The sequence below is a fragment of the Balaenoptera ricei genome, chromosome X, assembly GCF_028023285.1.
Source record: "Balaenoptera ricei isolate mBalRic1 chromosome X, mBalRic1.hap2, whole genome shotgun sequence".
In the NCBI taxonomy this organism is placed as follows: Eukaryota; Metazoa; Chordata; class Mammalia; order Artiodactyla; family Balaenopteridae; genus Balaenoptera; species Balaenoptera ricei.
In genome coordinates, this window is record NC_082660.1 from 88,355,848 (window position 1) to 88,370,263 (window position 14,416).

Below are 14,416 nucleotides of genomic sequence, written 5' to 3' on the forward strand. Positions count from 1 at the left end.
CTAGGAGCTGGGTCAAAAAGGATCTTGCTGTGATTTATGTCATACAGTGTTCTGCCTATGTTTTCCTCTAAGAGTTTGATAGTGTCTGGCCTTACATTTAGGTCTTTAATCCATTTTGAGTTTATTTTTATGTATGGTGCTCAGGAGTGTACTAATTTCATTCTTTTACATGTAGCTGTCCAGTTTTCCCAGCACCACTTATTGAAGAAGCTGTCTTTTCTCCATTGTATATTCTTGCCTCCTTTATCAAAAATAAGGTGACCATATGTGCATGGTTTTATCTCTGGGCTTTCTATCATGTTCCATTGATCTATATTTCTGTTTTTGTGCCAGTACCATACTGTCTTGATTACTGTAGCTTTGTAGTATAGTCTGAAGTCAGGGAGCCTGATTCCTCCAGGTCCATTTTTCTTTCTCAACACTGCTTTTACTATTTGGGGTCTTTTGTGTTTCCATACAAATTGTGAAATTTTTTGTTCTAGTTCTGTGAAAAATGCCATTGGTAGTTTGATAGAGATTGCATTGAATCTGTACATTGCTTTGGGTAGTATATTTTCACATTGTTGATTCTTCCAATCCAAGAACATGGTATATCTCTTCCTCCATTTGTATCTTTAATTTCTTTCATCAGTGTCTTATAGTTTTCTGCATACAGGTCTTTTGTCTCCTTAGGTAGGTTTATTCCGAGGTATTGCATTCTTTTTGTTGCAGTGGTAAATGGGAGTGTTTCCTTAATTTCTCTTTCAGATTTTTCATCGTTAGTGTATAGGAATGCCAGAGATTTCTGTGCATTAATTTTGTATCCTGCTACTTTACCAAATTCATTGATTAGCTCTAGTAGTTTTCTGGTAACATCTTTAGGATTCTCTGTGTATAGTATCGTCATCTGCAAACAGTGACAGTTTTACCTCTTCTTTTCCAATTTGGATTCATTTTACTTCTTTTTCTTCTCTGATTGCCATGGCTAAAACTTCCAAAACTATGTTGAATAATAGTGGTGAGAGTGGGCAACCTTGCCTTGTTCCTGATCTTAGAGAAAATGGTTTCAGTTTTTCACCATTGAGAATGATGTTGGCTGTGGGTTTGTCGTATATGGCCTTTATTATGTTGAGGAAGTTTCCCTCTATGCCTACATTCTGGAGAGTTTTTATCATAAAAGGGTGTTGAATATTGTCGAAGCTTTTTCTGTATCTACTGAGATGATCATATGGTTTTCATCCTTCAGTTTGTTGATATGGTGTATCACATTGATTGCTTTTCGTATATTGAAGAATCCTTTCATTCCTGGGATAAACCCCACTTGATCATGGTGTATGATCCTTTTAATGTGCTGTTGGATTCTGTTTGCTTCTGTTTTGTTGAGGATATTTGCACCTATGTTCATCAGTAATATTGGCCTGCAGTTTTTTTTGTGTGTGACATCTTTGTCTGGGTTTGGTGTAAGGGTGATGGTGGCCTTGTAGAATGAGTTTGGGAGTGTTCCTCCCTCTGCTATATTTTGGAAGAGTTTGAGAAGGGTAGGTGTTAGCTCTTCTCTAAATGTTTGATAGAATTCGCCTGTGAAGCCATCTGATCCTGGGCTTTTGTTTGTTGGAAGCTTCTTAATGACAGTTTCAATTTCAGTGCTTGTGATTGGTCTGTTTATATTTTCTGTTTCTTCCTGGTTCAGTCTCAGAAGGTTGTGCTTTTTTCAGAATTTGTCCATTTCTTCCAGGTTGTCCATTTTATTGGCATAGAGTTGCTTGTAGTAATCTCTCATAATCCTTTGTATTTCTGCAGTGTCAGTTGTTACTTCTCCTTTTTCATTTCAAATTCTGTTGATTTGAGTCTTCTCCCTTTTTTTTTTGATGAGTCTGGCTAATGGTTTATCAATTTTGTTTATCTTCTCACAGAACCAGCTATTAGTTTTATTGGTCTTTGCCTTTGTTTCTATCATTTCTTTTTCATGTATTTCTGATGTGATCTTTATGATTTCTTTCCATCTGCTAACTTTGGGGTTTTTTTTGTTCTTCTTTCTCTAATTGCTTCAGGTGTAAGGTTAGGTTGTTTATTTGAGATGTTTCTTCTTTCTTGAGGTAGGATTGTATTGCTATAGACTTCCCTCTTAGAACTGCTTTTGCTGCATCCCGTAGGTTTTGGGTCATCGTGTTTTCATTGGCATTTGTCTCTACGTATTTTTTGATTTCCTCTTTGATTTCTTCAGTGATCTCTTGGTTATTTAGTAGTGTATTGTTTAGCCTCCATGTGTTTGTATTTTTTACAAATTTTTTCCTGTAACTGATATGTAGTCTCATAGCATTGTGGTTGGAAAAGGTACTTGATACGATTTCAATTTTCTTAAATTTACCAAGGCTTGATTTGTGACCCAAGATATGATCTATCCTGAAGAATGCTCCATGAGTACTTGAGAAGAAAGTGTATTCTGTTGTTTTTGGATGGAATGTCCTATAAATACCAATGAAGTCCCTCTTGTTTAATGTGTCATTTAAAGCTTGTGTTTCCTTATTTATTTCATTTTGGATGATCTGTCCATTGGTGAAAGTGGGGTGTTAAAGTCCCCTACTATGATTGTGTTCCTGTCGATTTCCCCTTTTATGACTGTTAGCATTTGCCTTATGTATTGTGGTGCTCCTGTGTTGGGTGCATAAATATTTACAATTGTTGTATCTTCTTCTTGGATTGATCCCTTGATCATTATGTAGTGTCCTTCTTTGTCTCTTGTAATAGTCTTTATTTTAAAGTCTATTTTCTCTGATATGAGAATTGCTACTCCAGCTTTCTTTGATTTCCATTTGCATGGAATATCTTTTTCCGTCCCCTCACTTTCAGTCTGTATGTGTCCCTAGGTCTGAAGTGGGTCTCTTGTAGACAGCGTATATACGGGTCTTGTTTTTGTATCCATTCTGCCAGTCTATGTCTTTTGGTTGGAGCATTTAATCCATTTTCATTTAAGGTAATTATCGATATGTATGTTCCTATTACCATTTTCTTAATTGTTTTGGGTTTGTTTTTGTAGGCCTTTTCCTCCTCTTGTGTTTCCTGCTTAGAAAAGTTCCTTTAGCATTTGTTGTAAATCTGGTTTGGTGGTGCTGAATTCTCTTAACTTTTGCTTGTCTGTAAGGTTTTTAATTTCTCCATCAAGCCTGAATGAGATCCTTGCTGAATAGAGTAATCTTGGTTGTAGTTTTTTCCCTTTCTTCACTTTAAATATGTCCTGCCGCTTCCTTCTGGCTTGCAGAGTTTGAGCTGAAAGATCAGCTCTTAACCTTGTGGGGATTCTCTTGTATGTTATTTGTTGTTTTTCCCCTGCTGCTTTTAATATTTTTTCTTTGTATTTAATTTTTGATAGTTTGATTAATATGTGTCTTGACCTGTTTCTACTTGGATTTATCCTGTATGGGACTCTCTGTGCTTCCTGGACTTGACTGACTATTTCCTTTCCCATGTTAGGGGGAAGTTTTCAACTATAATCTCTTCAAATATTTTCTCAGTCCCTTTCTTTTTCTCTCTTCTTCTGAGACCCCTTTAAGTTGAATGTTGGTGCATTTAATGTTGTCCCAGAGGTCTCTGAGACCCGTCCTCAATCTTTTCATTCTTTTTTCTTTATTCTGCTCTGTGGTCGTTATTTCCACTATTTTATCTTCCAGGTCACTTATCCGTTCTTCTGCCTCAGTTATTCTGCTATTGATTCCTTCTAGAGAATTTTTAATTTCATTTATTGTGTTGTTCATCATTGTTTGTTTGCTCTTTAGTTCTTCTATGTCCTTTTTAAACGTTTCTTGTATTTTCTCCATTCTATTTCCAAGATTTTGGATCATCTTTACTACCATTATTCTGAATTCTTTTTCAGGTAGACTGCCTATTTCCTCTTCATTTGTTTAGTCTGGTGGGTTTTTTTACCTTGCTCCTTCATGTGCTGTGTATTTCTCTGTCTTGTCATTTTGGTTAACTTACTGTGTTTGGGGTCTCCTTTTCACAGGCTGCAGGTTCGTAGTTCCCGTTGTTTTTGGTGTCTGCCCCCAGTGGCTAAGGTTGGTTCAGTGAGTTGTGTAGGCTTCCTGGTGGAGGGGACTGGTGCCTGTGTTCGGGTGGATGAGGCTGGATCTTGTCTTTCTGGTGGGCAGGACCGCGTCCGGTGTTGTGCTTTGGGGTGTCTGTGAGCTTATTATGATTTTAGGCAGCCTCTCTGCTAATGGGTGGGGTTGTGTTCCTGTCTTGCTAGTTGTTTGGCATGGGGCATCCAGCACTGGAGCTTGCTGGCCATTGGGTAGAGGTGGGTCTTAGCATTGAGGCGGAGTTCTCTGGGAGAGCTCTCGCTGATTGATATTATGGGAGGCCAAGAGGTTTCTGGTGTCCAATGTCCTGAACTCGGCTCTGCCACCTCAGAGGCTCCGGCCTGACACCAGGCCAGAGCACCGAGACCCTGTCAGCCACACAGCTTGGAAGAAAAAGGGGAAAAAAAAGAAAGAAAAAGAAAGAAACATTAAAAATAATTTTAAAATTCTTTTAATTATTAAAATAAAAAATAAAAAAATGAAAAGAGCAACCAAACCAATAAACAAATCCACCAATGATAACAAGCACTAAAAACTAAATTAAGATAAACATAAAAAAGCAGAAACAGGGGCTTCCCTGGTGGCGCAGTGGTTGAGAATCTGGCTGCCAATGCAGGGGACATGGGTTCGAGCCCTGATCTGGGAAGATCCCACATGCCGCCGAGCAGCTAGGCCCAGGAGCCGCAATTACTGAGCCTGCGCATCTGGAGCCTGTGCTCCGCAACAAGAGAGGCCGCGATAGTGAGAGGCCCGCGCACCGTGATGAAGAGTGGCCCCCACTTGCCGCAACTAGAGAAAGCCCTCGCACAGAAAACGAAGACCCAACACAGCCATAAATAAATGAATAAATAAATAAATAAATAAAATTTAAAAAAAATAGTATTACCTTAAAAAAAAAAAAAAAAGCAGAAACAAATCAGTCACAGACCGCAAACCCCAAGTCTACAGTTGCTCCCAAAGTCCACCGCCTCAATTTTGGGACAATTCATTGTCTATTCAGGTATTCCACATATGCAAGTACATCAAGTTGATTATGGGGATTTAATCTGCTGCCTCTGAGACTGCCTGGAGAAATGTCCCTTTCTGTTCTTTGTTCGCACAGCTCCTGGGGTTCAGCTTTGGTTTTGGCCCCATCTCTGCGTGTACATTGCCCTCAGGCATCTGTTCCCTGCCCAGACAGGAGGGGGTTAAAGCAGCAGCTGATGAGGATGCTCTTGCTCATTCAGACCAGGGAGAGGGAGGGGTACGGTAGTCATAATTGGAATGTGGGGCGAGCCTGCAGCGACAGAGGCTGCCGTGACTTTGTAAAAGCCTGAGGCGTGCTTGTGTGTTTTTCCAGGGAAGTTGTCCCTGGATCACGGAACCCTGACATAGGCGGGCTGCACAGGCTCCTGGGGTGGGGGGGCCGTGGATAGTGACCCGTGCTCGCACACAGGCTTCTTGGTGGCAGCAGCAGCAGCCTTAGCGTTTCATGCCCGTCTCTGGTGTCCGCGCTGATAGCTGCGTGGCCATGGCTCGCGGCTGTCTTTGAAGCTCATTTAGGTGGTGTTCTGAATCTCCTCTCCTCGCGTACTGCGAAACAATGATTTCTTGCCTCTTAGGCAGTTCCATACTTTTTCCCAGATTCCCTCCCAGTTAGATGTGGTGCGCTAGCCTCCTTCAGGACTTCAGCCCCAGTCCTCTCCCTGGGGTCTGACCTCCGAAGCCCGAGCCTCAGCTCCCAGCCCCCACCCTCCCTGGTGGGTGAGCCGACAAGTCTCTCAGGCCGGTGAGTGATCGTTGGCAGTGATCCTCTGTGCGGGAATCTCTCCGCTTTGCCCTCTGCACCCCTGTTGCTGTGCTCTCCTCCATGGCTCCGAAGCTTCCTCCCCACCCACCCCCCCCGTCCTCGCCAGTGAAGGGTCTTCCTGGTGTGTGGAAACCTTTCCTCCTTCACAGCTCCCTCCCAGATGTGCAGGTCCCATCCCTATTCTTTTGTCTCTGTTTTTTCTTTTTTCTTTTGCCCTACCCAGGTACGTGGGGAGTTTCTTGCCTTTGGGGAAGTCTGAGGTCTTCTGCCAGCGTTCAGTAGGTGTTCTGTAGGAGTTGTTCCACATGTAGATGTATTTTTGATGTATTTGTGGGGAGGGAGGTGATCTCCACGTCTCACTCCTACGCCATCTTGAAGGTCCCCCACTGCCATTGTTTCTAGTGTCATTTACTCATAAACAATTTTGGAGGTTGACATTTCGAAAATACAAGTGTTGGCCTTTCAGGATTGCTTCTACTTATAATTATCGCATATACATAGGTACCAATTAGGTACCAAAAAAATTTAAAGAGCGAGAGACAAAGAGAAGGAAGGGAGGGAGAGAGGGAGAGGGAGAGAGGAAGGGACGAAATATAGAATAATTCTCTTTTGTGTATGCCAAGAGCTGGATTTGGGCCGTCAACCAGTGTTTATCCTGCCTTCCAAAAGCTTCAGTGTCCGTTCCCCAGTTCATTTTGACTTGAAAGTTTATTTTCTCACACCAGATGCTACCAAGAAAGTTGCAGGTTGATGTGAATCCTGTCATCACTTCATTTACTGCTGCAAGGCTAGGTTTTTGTATGTGGTATGTCTCTTGAATCCAGTGGGCAGTGAGTGGTGGTATGGGGTACCAATAGCATTCCTGGAGTGAGTGGTAATGCCAGCTGACCTTAGTGTGTAGGACCACCAAGGCACAAGCCTTTTTTTCTGAGCTGGGACAATCCTCTGTGAATGGTACCATCATTCTCATATCTGATAGCTTTAACACTGAATACCTAAATGCTAGCAATGCAATGGTAGCCATCATATTATAATCTAATCTGTAAATGTCTTCTAAGAAGTCCCAAACCAGTATCTGTATGCAAACCAGTGACATCTAAGTAATAAGCCCTTTATCTAGGAATGTTATCTTTACATTTTTAGCTGAATTGTGATCCATATCACAAACTAAATAATGGATTTTTTAATGGTATCTTTAAAAGGATGCCCAAATAATCCATCACTCAGATATATCTCTGAATAGAGAAAATATCTCTTTCTTTCTCACCTCTCAGTGATATTATTGCATTATAAGGCACTTTGAGCTTATGGCTGGTTGGTTCAGTGCACTCATTCTGTGGTGTTAATGAGGCCAAGGTTATGGAGGCCAGTTAGCTTTTGCTCTGTGTACTGACCATAGACTACCCGGAATCACTCAAGAAACACTAGCACAGATGAGAAAGATCCCATGGCAAAACCTCAACATTTCTCACGGTCCATCCTCCCCATGGGACAGGCAGAATGTGTTCCTTGGGTATGATCTTAGGGAGGAAATGAGTAGGAGCCTGGGAGGCCCCAACATCTACCTCTGAACAAAGCAGGCCTGACATTTAGGCGTTAACTTTGCATTATAATCCCCTGTCATACCATTGATTTGCTGTGTAACCTTCATCACTAAAGCAGAGATAATAGGATAGAATGAAATGCGCTTACCTCCCGGGGATGTTGTGTGAATTAGCAAATTAACGAGTGTAAGTAAGTAAGTGCTGGTAGTTGTCATTATTTCTAGGGACCTAGTCTCATTCTAAATAGAGAATCTAAGTGCATTATGCTTTTGTCAGAAAGGGATTTTCACCGACATCAATTGCATTTAAGCTGAGCGTAAAACAGAGGTGATAATAACATAGTAGTGATCATCACAATGCAGAACTGTAAACCTTTTTCCTATTAAAGCTAAAACTATTTTCAGCAACTTTCAATGCTTTTAAACTTTGCTTTCCAAGCTTTGTGCCAAGAGTTCTCTCTACAGTGATTATTTTTCCTGTGACGGGTGAGGGGAATGGGACCTATTCATTATTCAGTCCCATAATGACTATATAATGTATTGAATTTGTTTACATCACATAATCAGGCAAAGACTTGGTAGCTGATTTGATTGCCATATATTGCAATCATTGTAAAAAATAAAAACTCTTTTTTGCTCTGCCCACGCTGGTGTGCTCTAGAGATAGCCAACATACAGATTGAAAACTCATGGGGAATTGAAGTGCTTTCCAACAAAAGGCACTGTACATAGAGCCTTTCAATTTAACATCTTTACCGAGGAATTTTGTTGTCGCCTGCTATTTCCAAGGGGACTGTGCTTGAGCGAATTCTTCCATTTCTTTTATCACTCTGACTTCACTTACCAAGAAAAGTCATTTAATGCTGATTGCAAACTCTTGAACTCAGCCTGGGAGCTGCAGCATGAACTCCTCAGATCTTGGCTCCTTGTTACTTATTTACATATTCATTTGAAGTGATTTTTCAGGACTGTTTGAAAACCTCTCTCAACCTGACATCACGTAACAGCTGGGATCTAAAGCTCACCATGTTTTTGGTTCTTTTTCTCTTTGTCTTACAGATAACAGACGAGTACCTTTGGAAAGGTCACGCTCTCGCCACAATGGAGCTATCTCATCTAAGTGATTCCTGATGCCAAAGAATATGAAAATACTTCTTACGTAAACAAAATCATACATTTTGGGAAGAACAAAACATGCACTCAAGGGATGGAGAGGAAATAAGTACATTTCTGCAAAGATCAAGCTAAGCTGGATGCAATAGCGTGCACATGTAAAGCTATTGCAAGACTCCTCCCACAATTATACTAATATGAACACAATTAATTACCAGAATTATAAAACATGCGTTCCCTTTTAGTGTAAAGATGTGTATTATTTGTTACTGTGTGTGACCTGACCGTGATGATGAAAAGTGTAAGAAATTGAAGAGTTCCAAAGAAAGAAGGACTTTCAAAACCATTGTCAAAAATGTATAATGTTACTCAAATTTGAAGAAGAAGTCACCCCCCCCCCCAAAAAAAAAAGAAAAGAGAAGAAAAAGAATAGAAAGAATTAGTCAGTGTCTACTTCTGATTCCTGTTATATAGAAAAGGAAAAGGCCAGTGAAAATGTACGTGTTAATGGTTTGGAAAGGCACTGATATTGCACACTCTATAAAAGAAGCCATTTTTTTGGAAACTCAGAAAAAGTACTGCTTCACCCCCCCCCCCTCCCCGTCAAGTTACTTAGAATCTTATCTCAAGTGAAAGTTGATGGATTCATCTGCTTCGGCTGAAATTAAACTTATCATTAATCTAGAGTTTCAGCATGATATTGCAGGCACTTATCATTGCTAAAAATAAGCCAAAAAGTTTAACAGAAGCAGTTAGAGAAAGTGATTTAAACTTTATTTAAAGAGGTATTTTCTAATTATGCACATATATCTACTTTATACATATACTTTATATGGCTGTTTTTGAGAAAAACCTCACATTGTAATGTTTATGCTAGGGCTGAACCTGCAAATTCTGTTACCTTTATTCAGATTTTTAAAGGTAAATACTGCTCTCTATTCTCCATGGTTTATTTCTTCTCTCTATTGCTTCTTTCTCCCACAACCCCCTTGAAGGCAGGGAATAGAGTTCTAAGAGACCTGAGGGGAAAAAGATTCCCCTCCGCAGGAGGCAGCAGAAAACTGTCTGAAAGGTCAGTTGTTTTATCTGCCTTTCTACTCCCCTTTCCAGTTCCACCATGGTGATCTGAAGAAGAAAAAGAAATTATATGTATGTATCTGTATATATATGTATATATTTATATCTCCTGCTACAATAATTCCACATCCCAGTGACTAAGTGAACTTCTCAATCATCATCATACTTATTTACCATATATTAACAAATTCAAATGATGCTGCCAAAACAACTCTAGGAGGAAAAAACAGGCTCTACATTTTTCTTAAATAGATGAGGGAGAAAAAGTTATACTTAACTGTCTATTATTTTTAAAAATGCATTGTAATAATGTGGTACAACTTCTCTGGACTAATCCATGCAGATGATTGTGATTATTGTAAAAGATTTCTTATATGTATATTTCTTATAAAGAAGATCCTATTTCTACTTCCTCCAAAGCACATTATAGACATTCAGAAAGAACAAGTGACTGGCTTGGCAAGTCACTCCCTGAGATAATGTAACCAAGTGACCAATAGCTCACAGTTTCCTTTTTATAGATGTACAGTGATTCAAACTGCTGCCTTTTCCTCCAGTACATTCTTACTTTTGGGTCTTATCCTTTACAAAGCTCTGAAGCTGCTACAATAGAGAAATCAAAAGCAGTAACAGGATCTGAGATTTTACAATTTTATCCTATCTATCTATCTATCTTAAGACACACACATATGCACACACACAAACAAGTTTAAGGGACATATCAATTTCACACACTGTTTTTTTAACAATAACAACAACAACAAAGATTTAGGTTCTACTAATTCATGTAAATACTTACTTAATGTACGTATTTTTAACTTCACAAAGTCTTTTCTGAAATCTTCATGGTATGGCTTCTTTGAGTCTTTTGATAGCTTTTCAGACTGTAGGAAAATGATATTTTGAAATATTCACCCTGACTAATATTTAGGGGCATTTGCCATATTATCAGGCTGGTCAAGGTGGACATACTGATGCATATCATCACCTTTTCCAGATGTGAACTTGCCTTATTTTTTAGTTTGTGGGGAAAAAAAGTACTATTATTGATAAATTATATATTTGTATTTAGAATAATTCCACATGCGTTTCACAAACATTATGAGACCGTTCAGGGTCTTTCACGAAGTTCTGATAACTCAATTAAAGGGTTTGCTTCCCAGATTTATAATGGTCCTGCTCTAGCCATTTGCAGTTTTGATTTAGATTGAAAATTATCACCAGAAAAAAGTACATAGTGACATTTTTAGTATAGAACCAAATTATACTAAAGTCTTTTGTTGGGTTTATTACTGCCACACGTGAGAAGCACCAATTTATGCAGATTTTCTTCAGAATGTTTTTTATAAGAAGTGCAAAACCCTTTAAAATGTTTACTAGTTGTATTAGTTTCCTTTGGCTGCTATAACAAATTACTACAAACTTGGTGACCTAACATATCAGAAATTTATTCTTTCATGGTTGTGGTGGCCAGATGTCCAAAATCAAGGGCCATGCTCCCTCCAGAGGCTCTAGAAGAAACTCTTCCCTTGCCTCTTCCAGCTTCGGGTAGCTATTGGCATTCTTTGGGTTATGGCCACATCTCTCTCTGCTCTGTCTTCACATCACCTTCTCCTCTGTGTATTTAATCTCCCTATGCTTCTCTCTTATAAGGACACTTTTGTTGGAATTTAGGGCCCACCTAGATAATCCAGGATAATTTCATGTGAAGACCCTAAACTTATTTACATCTGTAAGACCCTTTTTCCAAAAATGTAACATTCATAGGTTCTGGGGATTAGGATGTGGACATATCTTTTTGGAGGTGACCTTTAGCCCATGACAGTCTGCCCTCTGGACCCCCAAATTTATGTCTGTCCCATGTGCAAAGTATATTCACCCTATCCCAACATTCCCAAAAGTCTCAACCCTAAGTCTAAAATCTCATCCAAACTTCTTCAGTTCAAAAGTCCCAAATCTCACCTAGATCATCTAAATCAGCTATAGGTGAAAACCCTGGGACAAAATTCCTTTGCGTCTGTGAATCAGTGAAACAAGACATCAACAGGGCCCCTGCTTCCAGAATACAGTGGTGGGACAGGCATATGATAATAGTTATAGATATTCCTATTCCAAAAGGGAGAAAATGGAACAAACATAGAAAGTAGTCACCTGTCCTGATGATTTTCAGAATTTGGCCAAGCAGAATCCCCTTAGGTTTCAAGGCTTGACAATAATCCTCCTTGTCTCAGGGCTACACCCTTTAGGCCTGCAGCTCTGGCCTCTTGGCCCATGGATCAAGTCTCTGCCTCTGTGCCCATGGCTTGTACTTCTGCCTCTAAACCTGCAGCTCTGCCCTAGGGTTGATCTTTTCTATCGAAGGGTATCACCTCTTTGCAGCTTTATCAGCCTACTTCCTGCCTGTAAAGTTTTGGTAGTCTGACCGCCTTCTCTCATTTTGTCCTGTCTCTGTCCCTTTCAGGCCAAGCTGGAACTGTTTCTGCTGGTGTAACTTTCTCAAAAACTTCGTGGGCTCCCCATGTATATCATATTGATTTACTAGTGAGACAAGAGAGTCCTCACAGATCTTTGCCAGATAACACCACCTCTGTTCCTGGCTTCTACTGAGATGATTGAGTGGATCAGTGAGTCAATGCCTAATCTCTACAGCACTAGCCAAAGGTTATCCAGCCTTGGCTTTATCTCCAGAGCACACTATCCTAACAGTGAATCTTCATTTTAGCATTTTTTTGCAATCTGAATAGGCTCAGAATTTCCTGAATCATCAAGTGCTGGGTCCCTTCTGCTTAACAGTTCTTTCTTCAATTTATCCCTTTCCTCTTATATTTTACTCTAAGCTCAAGAAAAAACTAGGCCATACCTCCAATGCTTTGCTCTCAAATTTCCTCAGCTAAACATCCGAATTCATCACTTACAGATCTACTTTCCACACAACAGTTGGAGACAATTTGGATAAGCTTTTTGCCGCTATATAACAAGGATCACCTTTCCTCTAGTTTTCAATAAAATGTTCCTCAGTTCCTTCTGAGCCCTCTCGAGACGCGCCTTTAACATTCCTATTCTTCCCGACAGTCTGTTTAAGGCAGTCCATGCTTTTTCTATCACATACGTCAAAATTCTTCCAGCCTCTACACATGATCTAATTCCAAAGCCACTTCTACATTTTTAGGTATTTGTTACAGCAGTCCCTGACTTCCTGGTACCAAAATCTGTAGTTTGTTGCTGTGGTTGCTGTAACAGAGTACTCCAAACATGTTCACTTAAAACAACAGGCATTCATTCTCTTACTGTTTTGGAGGCCAGAAGTGGTAAATTGAGGTATTAGCAGGGCTGTACTCCCTCTGGAGGCTCTAGGAGAAAACCTGTTCCTTGCCTCTCCCAGTTTCTTGTGACTGTCATCATTCCTCGGCTTGTGGCCAAATCTCTTTCTGCTCTGTCTTCATATCACCTTTCCCTCTGTATGTCTAGTCTACCTCTGCCTCCCGCTTATAAAGACACTTGTGAAGGCATTTAAGGCCCACTGGTTTATCCATGATAATCTCCTCATTTCAAGATCCTTAACTTAATTACATCTGTGAAGACCCTTTTCCCAACTAAGTTAACGTCACGGGTTCTGAGAATTAGGACATGGACGTATCTTTGGGGAGCCACCTTTCAGCTCACAACACTAGTCACTGCACATAAATGTACTTTTCACATTTTGAAATGCATCCTTGGTGCTCAAGCCAAATTCAAGGTTGTCGCTAAGAGCTATTGTATGCACAGGCTACTGCATGCTTTGATGTTAAATGGCTGAACAGGCTATTCTAAAATTCAGTTGATACTTTTGTTACTGTGGCCAGTTAGCTTGAAAAATTAATTGGTTCCAACTTTGAGCTCTGGTGTATCTTCTCTGCCCCTTTTATGGAGTCTTTGACCAAATGTTTTCTATGATTAATAATGTAGGTATAAAACTACCTCTGATACAGAAGCTTTCTTTACAAGTTTATTTTAGATATTGTGAATCCCTCAGCTGAAAGGAGAGGTGACAGCAAAACCTGTTTGAATGGATATTGAGGGAGATTGTGCCCATACCAAGACACACAGAAGAAGTATTTCAGTAGCAGTAGAACTGTGGATTCATGTTCTCATTTTGCCTCGGCATAAACACCTGTCTCTGCAGGACCAAGAATGACTTGCAATCTATCTGTAATGCATACTTACTTATTCAATAAAGTTAAGGTTACATTAAATGTTGTGCTGCCTATGATAATTAATACTAAGGATGGGTGAAAAGGCACAAACTGAAGAAGTATAAAGATGGAATGTAAGAACATTCTGGAAGGAGAAGCTTCAACTTAACAGAAGTACAAAAGTATTTCTATAAGGACCTGGTCAGGTGGAAATCATGGGATATATTCAAAGACATGCCCACCTGTGGGAATCATAAGATTTTTCTTTAAGTAATCTTTAGCACTTCTTGCCAGAGTAGTGGAGAGATGTTTGCACAACTTACTTAAAAGTCCAGAAAAGTCAGAAGGGTGATTTACATCCTCCAGAGAAACTGTTTCTACAGAAAAGGATTTTTTACCGTGATTATAGAATGAAAGTAAATGGGCTTCAAATGCTCAGAGGGGTAAAAATCTGGAATTAGTCGTAAAGGATTTTAGATACTTATTCTCTGGAGGGCTTTCAAAAGAATCTCTCATCATAGGTGGGCTGACTTGAAGATGGAGGGTTGGACAAGGTAATAACCAGGTCTATAAATGATATGGTCCAAAGTACCTGGCAAGACCATTGTTTCCCTTGGAATGGTTTGCTCCAGGAATCAAAAAAAATTGGCTTTTTCTCCCCCAGAGA

At 39.9% G+C, this 14,416-nt stretch overlaps 1 protein-coding gene across 4 annotated transcripts in view; it reads left to right on the top strand.

Annotated features, from left to right (window-relative positions):
- The window catches only part of DIAPH2 (diaphanous related formin 2), an 857,286-nt gene extending 843,472 nt beyond the window's left edge, over positions 1 to 13,814 (top strand). For all 4 annotated transcript variants that reach the window (XM_059909954.1, XM_059909955.1, XM_059909956.1 and 1 more), the window contains one exon: positions 8,447 to 13,814. In XM_059909954.1, coding sequence (XP_059765937.1) covers positions 8,447 to 8,511 — 65 coding nt within the window. In that variant the 3' untranslated portion in view covers positions 8,512 to 13,814. The remainder of the gene's footprint in view (positions 1 to 8,446) is intronic.
- Positions 13,815 to 14,416: the final 602 nt, after the last annotated feature.